Source organism: Eleutherodactylus coqui, chromosome 4 (assembly GCF_035609145.1).
Source record: "Eleutherodactylus coqui strain aEleCoq1 chromosome 4, aEleCoq1.hap1, whole genome shotgun sequence".
NCBI classification, from domain to species: domain Eukaryota; kingdom Metazoa; phylum Chordata; class Amphibia; order Anura; family Eleutherodactylidae; genus Eleutherodactylus; species Eleutherodactylus coqui.
Genome location: NC_089840.1, coordinates 88,625,320 through 88,639,432, shown reverse-complemented (window position 1 = coordinate 88,639,432; position 14,113 = coordinate 88,625,320). Strand labels below are relative to the sequence as shown.

The window sequence follows — 14,113 nt, the reverse complement described above, 5'->3', positions numbered from 1 at the left end:
TGAATAATTTAGCCCTCTATTGAACATGGCAAAAGTTGTTATAAATTTATATTCCCAAATTCTTCTATGGCTTTGTGACTTGAAACCACCATTCAATATCATAACTCTCATATCTCCTATATCATGTCCATAATTAGAAAGATGCTCGGCCACAGGTAATTCTGTCTTTCTCTGTTCAATTGTGTGGCGGTGAGATCTCATCCTGTCTTTCAGTTTTTGTTTTGTTTTTCCAACATAAAGCACACCGACAGGACATTTACTGCACTGGATCAGGTAGACAACATCAGACATAGAACCCGTTGTGTGTTGAGGATTTGTATCCTGTACGCAATCAGTACATGTGAGCAGGTCTTGCAGCTCCTTACATTGCAGGGATAAGTTCCTTTTTGCGTGTCAAAGGGCAATACACTCCTGATTATAAGGTTCCTCAAATTTTGCGGTTGCCTGTAAGACAGAAGGGGAGGGTACAGAAATATCGTTTTCAGACGGTCATCCTTGTGTAAGGTATGATAGTTTCTTTGAAAGAATTGAGTAATGATTCAGCATATACGAAACTGGATTAGAAAACATGAATCTACAATATACTGCAGCAGTCTTTACCAATTCCTTTGCACTTCCCAAAAAAGAAACCTATACAAATCTCAAACACATACACTAGTCCAGAAGGGCTGCAGTGTTCTGTATCCATAATCTACAAAGTCCTAGGACCTCAGGCTGGTTCTGGTTTAAATTGTTCACTTTTATCTGTATTGAAACTGAGAGACTTTGGACGGGTTCAACTTGTTCTGCTTATTGTATCTGAATACTGATTGCATTCCACATGCGCCGCCACTGAAACTGTGTGCAGAGCACTCGAATATCAACTGAATCCTTACACAGTCATCCATGTAATTCCTCATTTCTTTTACAGTAGAAGTGTGCACCTGCCACTAATGTAATTACAATCACCTGATCCCCAGAATGTCCGTATTCACAAAAAGTTGTCCATATGGGACAGCTCCTCTTATCTGTAGCAAGAAATCTATATGCAAAGTCCTCACACTTCTTTGTGTATGCTTTCTAATTTAGTGTGTCTACTCTAATGTAACGGGGTCAACGCTGTAGCCTACCTCAAACATACAAGATTTACCCAGTGCTTGGTCTCTTGTCCAGCACCATAGTTGCATCAGGCATGTAACCCACCCTTGTGACATAGCGGAGAAGTATAAAGTTCTGTTCGTTGAACTAGCCTCCAATATTTCATTTCAGACAGTTTGTCCGGCCGTGAATCTTGTTTTGCTCTTAGTTTATGTCATCTTTGTCTGCCCTTAGAGGGTTGCATTAGATCACCTGTATTTTTGTACAATTTTATGTTGTAATGTTTATAGCCTAAAACAAGGGAGTACATTGTTTATTAAAGGATTACTAATTAATGCCGGAAAGCATTATTTAATTCTTCAGGTCTCGGCAGGTTGACTTTGACTCTAATTTGATCTAGATCTGATTACACCTAGATATATCTCGCCCTTTATTTAGTATAACGTGACTAGAGAAGCCTGCAGCCTGACATCGGACCAACTCACACTTTCCTATTCTGTGCTGATTTTTTTTATTTTTTGTAAATTCATTACTGGGTTTAGTCTGTAGGCGAAAAGAAATCAAACAACCTCCCGCCTTTATGAGTCACAGCGGGGTTTTTTGTCTTTATTTTTAACACTTAAACCATCAAGGCAGGCGAAACTCAATAGCAAAATAATGTAGCAGCCAGGCTCATCTTTTTGTCCAATTACTACACCAATGCCTCCACCCTGTGCCAGACACTTCACTGCTGCCCGTCCACTATAGAACACAGTTTAAACTTGTCCCTTTCATCCATAAAGCTCTCCACAGTGCTGCACCACCCTATATCTCCTCCCTCATTTCTGTCTGCCACCTTATCGTGCTTTCCACTGTATTACTTTCTACTCTATTACTAACCTTACACGAAGTTCCTTTTTAATCCGTACTGCCCACTCCTGGCTCCAAGACTTTTAGGCTAATTTCACACGGGTAAGTGCCATATCGGGCCCTAAAACGCAGTCCAATATCCACTAGCCAAACCGCCTTGTTTCATTTCAGGAAAGTAGCACTCCTCCACAGTGGTTTTTAAAAGAATGGGGTTCATATTCATGCGAGATTTGTGCGTTTCGCAATGTGCAAATCTCTCATGATTTTCTTGACCATGTTAAAACGACTTTGCTGAGCTGCACCACTTTTCTGGAATTGGTAACCTCAGATCGTCATGTTAATTGCCAACACCCACAGTTTTAAGCGTGCCCGAAAAACACCTTTTTAGGGAAGCCTATCGCATTTTCTAATCTAACTCTTCTCCTTTTACCTGTCTTCTACATTCCTGTTCAGAAGCTGACCTCCCTTCGTCCCCACTGTACAGTACCTCATTTATTTAAAAGATTGCTACTTACAAAATCGTAACCCCTTTATTTATCCATCGGCGTCGCTGTATGAGGGCTTGGTTTTTGTGGGACGAGTTGTATTTTTCAATGCTGCTATTTAATGTACCATATAATGTACTGAAAAAATTCTAAGTGGAGAGAAATGGAAAAAAAAACTGACATTCCGCCATCTTTCAGTGCGTTTTGTTTCTACGGCACACAAACTTCAACAAAAATAACATAATAACTTTATTCTATAGGACCAGTACGATTACTACGATACCAAACTTGTATAGTTTTTTTGCTGTACTACTTATATATTTATATATATATATATATATATATATATATAATATTCTCTGTCTTCATCTTCTGCACACAATAACTTTTTTATTTTTCTGTCGATATAGTTGTGTCAGGGCTCATTTTGTGCGGTATGTCCTGTAGATTCCTTTGGTTTCATTTTAGAATACATGGGACCTTTTGATCGCTTTTTATTAGATTTTTTTTCTTGGCAACAGGGTGACCAAAAAAAAGTGCACTTTTTTTTCCCCGGATGATGTTCACCGTGCGCGATAAATAATGCATTACTTTGATAGATCCAAGTTTTACGGACGCAGCGATACCAAATATGTATTTTTGTTTTTATTAGATTTTCTTATTGTAAATATGGCAAAGGGGTTTGTTTTTAACTCTTTATAACTTTTTTTTTTTTTTAAATAATTAATAAAACGTAATTGTTTTTATTTTTACTTTTTCTTTTAGTCCTCCAGGGGGACCACAACTTGCTTAGATCGCTTATGCCTTATGCAGTATGATGTAATGCCATAGCATTAGATCATACTGCATTCGGACAGGCAGCCTATCAAGCCACCACTAGGGCCTATCAGAAGGTCTCCGGCTGCCATGACACCCGCATGGCTCTCCCAATCTCACCGCAGGGGGGGGGAGGTACGGGACCCCTGAACATCATTCGGGGGATGTAAATGCTGCTTCCAGTTTTGACAGCGGCATTTAAAGCATTGACAGTCCCGCACGGCTGAACAGGGCTGTTGCCCACAAGTGTCAGCTGAAATAAAGTATGGAGGGAGATAGCAGCGCTGTCTCCTTCCTTACACGTCCTGCAACGGCAGGACGTAAAACCGCGTTAGAGTGGTCACTAAGGGGTTAATATTTTGGCCAAAATAAGCAAGCTTGAAACTCATGTCAAGGGTCCTCGTTATCTTGCAGGTCCCTACACTAATATTACAAATCACAGAAACATATCAAGTCAAAAATCACAGAAGGCTTTGTTTGCTGCCGAAATATCTCTACATCAGTATACCAGTAAGTATGGCCACCTTCTGTGATGACTGACTTTTTCTTTTATCCTTTTTTCTGTGATTTATTAATCACCCCCTGACCAGGGCAAACTTTTATCCACTTGCAGTCTGTTTACATCTGCACCTTTGGAAACTACTACGCTGTGCAGGGTCCATCTTACATTAGATACTACCAGTGCACAATGGATCTGATTGACTTATGATGGGTTTCTTTGTGGTGTCCATTGTTTTGATGCTGCGAATAGTACTGTATGTTCTCATCTTCTGGAATTTTTGATGCAGCCATCTTTTAGAGGTATATGTTGAAAGTCTGTCTAGATGTATACATCCAAAAGAATCCTCTGGCATATTCCACAGCATGGACTTGGTGATGTATATTATATTATGTGTGTGTATATATACTATATACGTATTATTAGACACAGATAATACATTTTTGCAGTATGACTTCGCAGACAATGACTTCGCTGTTTTTGCCACATTTCACTTAGCAAATTTCTAATATCTTGGAGTTAACCTGTCGCATCTCTACAGCGTCTGTCCCTGTTCAGAATCCTGTGCGCACCCTCTCTTATAGACTTGTATAGGAGAGCGCAGGCACAGGACTCCGCAAAGAGTCAGATTTTCTTGCCATACGTGGACTTCACTGGGTTACAGCGCTGGATCATGGCATGTAAGTATAAGAAATACATCACCCTGCTCCCAGTCACATCTTCTAACAGCACCATACCTGAGTTTGTGGTGCTTTGGAGATCTGACGGGTTCCCTTTAAGCTTGAAGTTAAGCCCCAAAACAGTGCAATGGCTGGAGAATATGTTTTTTTAATTAATAGGTTATTCTGTATTTTTTCCATAAAAGTACACAATAGTCGGCCCCTACTGGTTGCCGTAAAAGCCTACAGGGCTTTTACGGCAACCAGTCGCCTTTTAATTTCAGTCCAAGTAAATAACCTCCATTATGTTACAGTCATACCAAGACCAATGAATCTTCAGTCTGACAGGCTTGAAGGGGAAAAAAAGCTGTTTTGAAAACTGCCTTATCAGACATAATCTGAAGAGTTTTATTGATCCGTATGTAGCCTGTGTAATGAAAAAGAAAAAAATGTGTCCTCGACTCGGCTTGTTTTGCTCGTCATGTGGCTCTAGCCAGATAGTCTTTGACATTGTCCACAAAGACTCAAAGTTTGTAAGATGTGCAAAATATGTTAAATTTCAAGTATATAGATTTAGTTCCGTGTGTCACCATAATCTTTATGCAGTTGGGCTATGCAACATAAACCTTGTCAAAAAATAAATCCAGTACCTAGAAGAAGTTGTTGTTTCTCTGTAAATCTCGGCATGCAGTTACATTTCAGGCAGATATGGAAAAGATTAGAGTTGTGATGTGATTATATGAACGCTCTTGTCACCTGAAGCCCTAAAAGTGGTTCCACTGTTGGCCTATGAAAAGGCTCTCAGAGGCTGCTTGTGTGTAGTGGCCTCTTCCTCCACTTGTGTAGAGCTTGTTGACCACTAGACGCCTCTACGACGCAATCGAAGAGATTTCAACCAGTTAACGAGGGGCAAATTAGTGGGATGTGAAAAGTTGGTTGGCCAGATTTATCACCAATACAGACCATCTGGGATACACATTTTGGCAGCCTACGAGTTTGTACGATCTTGAGGCTCAGTTACAGCAAATGTGAAGCAATATGTTGCAGGATGCCATATGGAACCTGTATGCCTCCATGCCCACCCGTATCACATCTTGTATCCAAGCTAGAGGTGGTACAACAGGGTACCAGAGCCTCCATGCCCACCCGTATCACATCTTGTATCCAAGCTAGAGGTGGTGCAACAGGGTACTAGAGCCTCCATGCCCACCCGTATCACATCTTGTATCCAAGCTAGAGGTGGTACAACAGGGTACTAGAGCCTCCATGCCCACCCATATCACATCTTGTATCCAAGCTAGAGGTGGTACAACAGGGTACCAGAGCCTCCATGCCCACCCATATCACATCTTGTATCCAAGCTAGAGGTGGTACAACAGGGTACCAGAGCCTCCATGCCCACCCGTATCACATCTTGTATCCAAGCTTAGAGGTGGTACAACAGGGTACTAGAGCCTCCATGCCCACCCGTATTACATCTTGTATCCAAGCTAGAGGTGGTACAACAGGGTACTAGAGCCTCCATGCCCACCCGTATCACATCTTGTATCCAAGCTAGAGGTGGTACAACAGGGTACCAGAGCCTCCATGCCCACCCGTATCACATCTTGTATCCAAGCTAGAGGTGGTGCAACAGGGTACTAGAGCCTCCATGCCCACCCGTATCACATCTTGTATCCAAGCTAGAGGTGGTACAACAGGGTACTAGAGCCTCCATGCCCACCCATATCACATCTTGTATCCAAGCTAGAGGTGGTACAACAGGGTACTAGAGCCTCCATGCCCACCCGTATCACATCTTGTATCCAAGCTAGAGGTGGTACAACAGGGTACCAGAGCCTCCATGCCCACCCGTATCACATCTTGTATCCAAGCTAGAGGTGGTACAACAGGGTACTAGAGCCTCCATGCCCGCTCGTATCACATCTTGTGTCCAAGCTAGAGGCGGTACAACAGGTACTAGAGCCACCATGGCTGCCCATATCACATCTTGTATCCAGGCTTGAGGCGGTACAACAGGATACTAGAGCCTCCCTTCAAGGTTTTAGTTTTCCACAATTAATGATGCTTTTGCTCTGATATTCTAATCACTTATACCAGCGTTACAATCACAGAGAAAGTTTCATTCCATTCCAACAGTTTCTCTAAGTGCCCGCTTTTTTGTTGACAATGAGTATAGTTACAGGTGAGAAGTGTGCAGTTATCTGTACATGTTCATCAGTGCTGTAATAAGTTTTTGCTTTTCTTCTGTCTTTGGAATACTTCAGGGCTCAAGCTACAGAGGAAATACTCATCAATTCTTCTCTTCAAGGAGCCATTTTGAACATTCAGATGAGGCCAGAAAGCCTTACAAGGTACAATCTATAACATTTAAGGAGTTGTGTACTTAAAACCCATATTCACTGTTGGCAGAAGGACTAATCCTATATTGCCAAGATTAACTTGTCACCTAAGCATGATCTTATTGCAATCTCCATCATGCCTTTGCACATAAATGCATGGCAAGATACCATGATACTTTCACAGTGGTGATTATGTTCATAGTTGCAGCCACATTAATCTTAAACCCTTAGCAACCAATGTTCATGGTGGGTTATCACATGGAGGCTTGGGCAACCCTTCAAGGATGTGTTTCCCCAGACCATCACTGACCCACCGCCAAATGCTGAATGATGTTACAAGCAGCATAATTGTTCACTGGGCCTCTCCAGACTTTTTCACAACTTACACATGTGCTTAGTGTGAACCTGCTCTCATTTGCGCTAAGAACAGGATGCCAGTGGGCGGATCTGCCAGTTCTGGTGGTTTCTGGCAAATACCAATCGAGTTACATGGTGCTGGGCTATGAGTATCACTGCATGACATCAGTCCTACATGCCATCCCCATGGAGTGTATTCCAGACAGTTTGTTCTGAAACATGCAGACCAGTAGCCCGCTGGAGGTTATTTTATAGCGCTCTGGTGGTGCTCCTTCTGTTCCTCCTTCCATGAAGGAGTACATACTAGCCCGAAGGTTGGGTTGATGTCCTTCTAAAGCCCTGTCTACCTCTTCTTGAGTCTTGTTAGCTGTTCCATGCTCTTGAGACTCTGCTACAAGACACAGCAAACCTCGCAGCGGCACATACAAATGTGTTGTCCCGGGGGAACAGGACTACTTGTGTAATCGGATTGGGCTTAGGTGTCCTGCCTCATGCTACCAGTAATGGCAAGGCCACTAGAGAAGAATCGGTCAGTAAGGATAAAGGAAGTAATTGTCTCTGGCCATCGCCTGTGAAACCATTCCCTTCTTTGTGGGTTGTCTTGCTGTTGCCTCTCCACTGGATGTGAAATGGATTGACAATTGCTTATACTTCCTAACAAGACAGTTTGATATGCCTGAAGCTTAAGTGACTTGGCAATGCTTAAGTGTTTTTATTATTTGGAGCAGTGCATGTAATGAGAGGTGTGTGCCACCAATATATGTCTTTTGGGGAGCGGAGATTTTTTTTTTCTAAACATGCCAAGATCTCTTTACATTACATATCCACATTTGTTTTTTGGGGTTTTTTTTGTTTGTTTAGTTTTTTTTAATTAAAAATCCACCCCACACCCAGTGGTAACCACACAGACATTACGTTCACCTGCTTAGACGGTCTTCAAGCTTGCTTTCGGCTCAATTTCACTTGGTAATGATATAACCATCTACATTTTATTTTCTTTTTTATTAGCTGTTAGCTGTCCACAATACGTCTGGCATTACATGTAGGGGGTGATTCATGGCCCTCTTATGGGCATGGGCTGTTACTGCTGTCATAACCTTAGCCAAGAAGGGAAGGAAAAGTCCATGCTAACTCATTAAAAATCTTTAAAGACTAACATTAAACTGACGAATGTCTTCTGAACCCGAGGATTGGGTATAGGAAGGAACAAATAAACAAGGCTGAAAACCTTCCTGTGTGCAGAGAAGTGTCTTATTCATGCTTTACAGGTTCTGCCATCCCACTCGTAGATTTTGTAGTTAGTAGACAATTGGTACAGTGTTTGCGGGGTTTTTTTTCACTTTTTAATTTTTTTTTTTAAATGTTCATTTCAATACACTTTTTTAGAGCATTATCTTTCTCCTCGCCTCGTTGTTTTATTGGACATTTATTAGTGTTGTTTGCGATTACATTCAAAGGTGCAGTGATGAACTTAAAGGGGTTTTCCAAGTAGTGTTTTTCTGTTTTGTTTTTTAAAGCAGATACTTTTTATTGAAGCAATATTTTTAATACAATCACCCATAAATCATATAATTTCCCCACCTAAGCAATGCAATTAATTATACCTATATTTAAACAAAAAATATTCCCCCCCCCCCCACCCTTCCTCCGGAAAAGAGGAAAAAAAAGAGAAAAGAATGTAGGCCACATGCAAAGGGAAAAAAAAAACGAACTCTCCTCCACCTTCTTGCCTCTCTCCATCACTCTCTTTAATTCCCATCAGCTTTCTATGATTCCTCATTGCAATCAGCACTCAGTATGAACCTCTTCCAATCCATTGTCTGACATCTGAAGACATTCTGCTCAAAGGCTGTACAGCTCCGATGTGGGAAGACGTCCGGTAGGGTATTCTTACTGTATATTACTGGCCGCTCTGTTGTTGGGGGGGCCTCTCCAGCATGTTCCATACCGCAGTACTGGCTCTAGCCAGCAGATGGCGCCATTGTATAATGGCAGAAAAAGAAAAACCCCTAGGAAACCCTGAATCCAAAATTGGATTGCAAAGGGTTAACTAGTTATCAAACTTTGTCAAACATATTCTTTTGAGTCCCCAAAAGACTGTACATCGGCTATACTCCATATACAAGTTTTGCGATTAAGACCAATATCTACAAGATACAGTGGGGGAAAAAAGTGTTTACTCAGATACCAATTGTACAAGTTCTCCCACTTAAAAAAATTGAGAGAGGCCTGTAATTGACATCATAGGTAGACCTCAACTATGAGAGACAACATGAGAAAACACAGCCAGAAAATCACATTGTCTGATTTTTTTTTAACAAATTTATTTGCAAATTATGGTGGAAAATAAGTATTTGGTCAATAACAAAAGTTCATTTCAATACTTTGTTATATATCCTTTATTGGCAATGACAGAGGTCAAACATTTTCTGTAAGACCTCACAAGGTTGGCACACACTGTTGCTGGTATGTTGGCCCATTCCTCCATGCAGATCTCCTCAAGAGCAATGATGTTTTGGGGCTGTCTCTGGGCAACACGGACGTTCAACTCCCTCCAAAGGTTTTCTATAGGGTTGAGATCTAGAGACTGGCTAGGCCACTACAGGACTTTAAAATGCTTCTTACGAAGCCACTCCTTCATTGCCCTGGCGGTGTGCTAGGGATCATTGTCATGCTGAAAGACCCAGCCACGTTTCATCTTCAGTGCCCTTGCTGATGGAAGGAGGTTTGCACTCAAAATCTCACAATACATGGCCCCATTCATTCTTTCATGTATACGGATCAGTCGTCCTGGTCCCTTTGCAGAGAAACAGCCCCAAAGCATGATGTTGCCAACCCCATGCTTCACAGTAGGTATGGTGTTCTTTGGATGCAACTCGGCATTCTTTCTCCTCCAAACACGACGAGTTGTGTTTCTGCCAAACAGTTCTTCTTTGGTTTCATCTGACCATATGACATTCTCCCAAGACTCTTCTGGATCATCCAAATGCTCTCTAGCAAACTTCAGTCGGCCCCAGACATGTACTGGCTTAAGCAGGGGGACACGTCTGGCACTGCAGGATCTGAGTGCCTGGTGGCGTAGTGTGTTACTGATTGTGGCCTTTGTTACGTTGGTCCTAGCTCTCTGCAGGTCATTCACTAGGTTCCCCCGCGTGGTTCTGGGATTTTTGCTCACCGTTCTTGTGATCATTTTGACCCCATGGGGTGAGATCTTGCATGGAGCCCCAGATCAAGGGAGATTATCAATGGTCTTGTATCTCTTCCATTTTCTAATTATTGCTCCCATAGTTGATTTCTTCACACCAAGCTGCTTGCCTGTTGCAGATTCAGTCTTCCCAGTCTGGTGCAGGGCTACAATTTTGTTTCTGGTGTCCTTCGACAGCTCTTTGGTCTTCACCATAGTGGAGTTTGGAGTGTGACTTCTTCAGGTTGTGGACAGGGGTCTTTTATACTGATAACAAGTTCAAACAGGTGCCTTTACTACAGGGAATGAGTGGAGGACAGAGGAGCCTCTTAAAGAAGAAGTTACAGGTCTGTGAGACCCAGAAATCTTGTTTGTAGGTGACCAAATACTTATTTTCCACCATAATTTGCAAATAAATTTGTTAAAAATCAGACAATGTGATTTTCTGGATGTGTTTTCTCATGTTGTCTCTCATAGTTGAGGTCTACCTATGATGCCAATTACAGGCCTCTGTCATCATTTTAAGTGGGAGAACTTGTACAATTGGTTTCTGACTAAATACTTTTTTTTCCCCACTGTATATATTTTTTAATTACCTCTAATACCCCATTTTAAAATGTACATAATTTTACACAATCCCAGACCAGATGCATTAAATCTGCCCCATCCATGTAACATTTCAGTCATTCTGAGTTTGATCGAATACCCTTTGTTAAACAACTTTAATGGAGTACAAAAAGCTCTATGCACTTAATACTATTCTCTTACTATCGGACAGCATGTTTGGTTTGCTTGGTTTCTCATTAGTAGGTCGTCCATCTTTGTTTTGTGTTTTATCTCTGTTTTGATATTTGTGTTTTAATCATCAATAACGTTGTGATTTTATAGATTTGTTTTGTGTCCAACAGCTTTCTTTGTTGGTTTCCTGTTTTTTGCTGTGGTTCCTCCCTTGGTATTATAAGGCCTCATGTCCACGGCACACGTGGATTTCCACAGTTGAAGACTTGTGTTTCAGCGTGAAAATTTTAAAATGCTTGCCTGCAATCGCGGATAGCAATTTTTTTTCTGCACGGATGTACGCAGATGCACTGCGGATTGTCCGCGCAGAAAAAAAAATAAAGCGCAAACCCAAAGTGCCTGCCTTCACCCTCCTCCCCACCTCCCTGCTTGGTCTCAAAGCAGCCAGAGAGGTAACTGCCTACAAATCCACAATGCATCTGCAATTGAATTGCGGATGCATTGCGGATCGCTCGCTTCCATAGAGATGAATGGAGCCCATTGCCCTTACATGTAATTTTACCTTTTCACTGGCAATGCCATCAATGCCACCTTTTAGATCCACTCCTATTGTGTTAACAGGGGCCCACCAATGCCGGCTCACCGAATTCTCTATATACCGTTCTTCAGTGGAGACAAGGATGCACACAAATGCAGCCACCTTTCCATTGAAGTGGATGGAGAATACAGGAACCTAGGACTTGCGAAAGACGATTGTGTAATATGTGCATGTAGCTGTAACGTGGGCCCCCAGAATTAATTTTACTGGTGGGCTGTAGCACCCCTAGTCCAACACTGGTTTGATTACAGGGTCCCCCCCAGCGTCATTTTTTATATTTCAAAATACCCATAGACTTCAATCATGTGCCTATCACAATCATGGGCACTCGCACAGCGGTAGTAGTGCTTGCTTGTCCTTTAAATAATATGAGTCAAACATAACATTAACTTTGCTAACGAATGGGATAAAATGTAGTACATTAAATGGGTTTTCCAGGTTTATATAAAAGATTAGAGGGGTTCATATGAACTTCATAGAGAGGGTAAGAGAAACCCCCATTCTGTGAAACTTCTGCTGTATTTTGGGATGGCCATTCATCTGAATTTGGTCTCGTGTTTTTATTTCTGAAGGACTAGTGTACAATATTACAGAAAATGCCAAGAGTTGCCATTAGATGGCGTAGTGTTCAAAATAATACCCAATCCCAGATTTGTTGTGAAATCCTGAAGAACATATGGAACGTTTCTCCTGTACTTGGTGTAAAATCCTCCTCACTTTGCCATCAGATTAGACCTCCATCAGTAGTCCTTGTGTGTGGGTGAAACGTATAAGGTTACGCTGGCGCCTCATATCTTGCATTTATCCCACATTTCTCTTCCAGCAGAATCTGAAGCCGTGAGAGGTGCGGGCCTTTTTAAGTTATAGCAAATCTGTCAAATACCAATGAGTAATTCTTTCCATCGTCCTCTATGTAAGCCGGGTAGATGTGTGAACGAAGTCTAAGGAATCAGTATTCTGTATGTTGTATGACTCTGTAAGCCCAAACAAGGAAGGAACCTGCAGAGGGAAGGTTAATGGAAAGTTTGCACCACTTCTGTATTTTGGACATATATTAGCAATGATTCAAAATACCGACCCGAATAGTGTCACATGGACGGGGCCTAATTTATATGAGCTACATCCTGGGAGCAGGGCATATTTTTGTTCGTATATGAATTGAAGCCACACGATACTGAGGGGACATCATTATTTTGACGGTCTTGCTTAAGACCCATTTACACAAAAATGAGCAATTTTTGTTTGTACAGTGATTTTAAGGTGAAATTCATTGTTCAGCTACTGAGAGATAAAGCAAACACATTTAGCTCTCAATAGACCACAGGTTGTTATCTCCACTGCATGTTTACAGTAGCCAGGAGATAACAATGTAATTGGCAGAACAATGAAGCTGTTTGCACAGCTGGGCGTGTGATTAATCACATGCTGGGCTTTGCAAACAATTCCTGGAGGCCCATTTACATGCAAATTAGGATGATAAAGTGTTAATGTGCATTAACACTTTATACAAATAGATCAAATCTTTCAGTTGTTTGAAAGATTATCTTTGCGTGTAAATGGGCCTTTACATTTAGCATATACATTTTAATACAGATGAGCAGCAATGTAACAAGTCATCTGCTGCAGTTTGCTGTAGTGCAAGTTGTTCATCTATTCTGTTGCTTCTCTCTACAGGGATGGAGGAACCCGGCTACATCAATGTAACGCATTTCCATGAGCTTCAGGAAGACTCTTACCCACTAGAGCTTCTACTTGTAGATACTTGACTTTCCAGGGCTTCATTCAGAGCATCGGCACTACGAAACAGAAAAAATAATAGTCTTGATAAAAAAGATACTATTTTCTCAGTAGTGGATTGCTGCACAACTTTTGTACTGTTTTCACTGTTTTTTAATGACCATGTTCAGATGGAAAATTGCTAATTTCTCATTACCGTTTTTGCAAGATTAAAATGCAAGGCTGCAAAAATATACAAGAGGACTTCCCATAGATGGGGCGGTCGTATTTATTACATATTTTCCTTAGCAAAAGCATGGTTTGTCTCTTATTTTTGTTTCTGTTCAGGTTTTTGTTTGAAGTTTAGGTTAAGAGATTTGTGTATTAATGTAATAAAGTGCCTGACTTGTTTTATGACTCTTCTGGCTTTATATTCTTTATATACATTCTGTAGTGATGGGCGGTTGATGTTGCCGGATACTGATGGGGAGCGCTTACAACTCACACGTTTAATCACATTTTTAAATGACATTTTTTATCTTTAAGGCCTCCTTCCCACGGACGGATTTCTGCCGCGTAATACGCGGCAAAAATCCGCCGCGTTGCCCGCAGCTATTAGGTTCTATTGAACCTAATAGTTCAGTGCTCACGGTGCGGAATTCCGCACCGTGAATTCACCCGTCCTCACCCCGCGGCATGCTCTATTTACCGCGGGTGTACGCGCGGACGGCTTCCATTGCAGTCAATGGAAGCCGTCCATTCACGCTATCTTCCGCTGTAGCACAGCGGAAGA

General features: G+C 41.6%; 1 protein-coding gene across 2 annotated transcripts in view; it reads left to right on the top strand.

Moving 5' to 3' along the window:
* Nucleotides 1-13,734, top strand: part of BCLAF3 (BCLAF1 and THRAP3 family member 3) — a 71,626-nt gene extending 57,892 nt beyond the window's left edge. The window contains exons 12-13 of one of the 2 annotated variants that reach the window (XM_066599841.1): nt 6,653-6,739; nt 13,279-13,734. In XM_066599841.1, coding sequence (XP_066455938.1) covers nt 6,653-6,739; nt 13,279-13,308 — 117 coding nt within the window. In that variant the 3' untranslated portion in view covers nt 13,309-13,734. The remainder of the gene's footprint in view (nt 1-6,652; nt 6,740-13,278) is intronic. The other variant, XM_066599842.1, reaches the window with a different exon arrangement.
* The last annotated feature ends 379 nt before the right edge of the window (nt 13,735-14,113 follow it).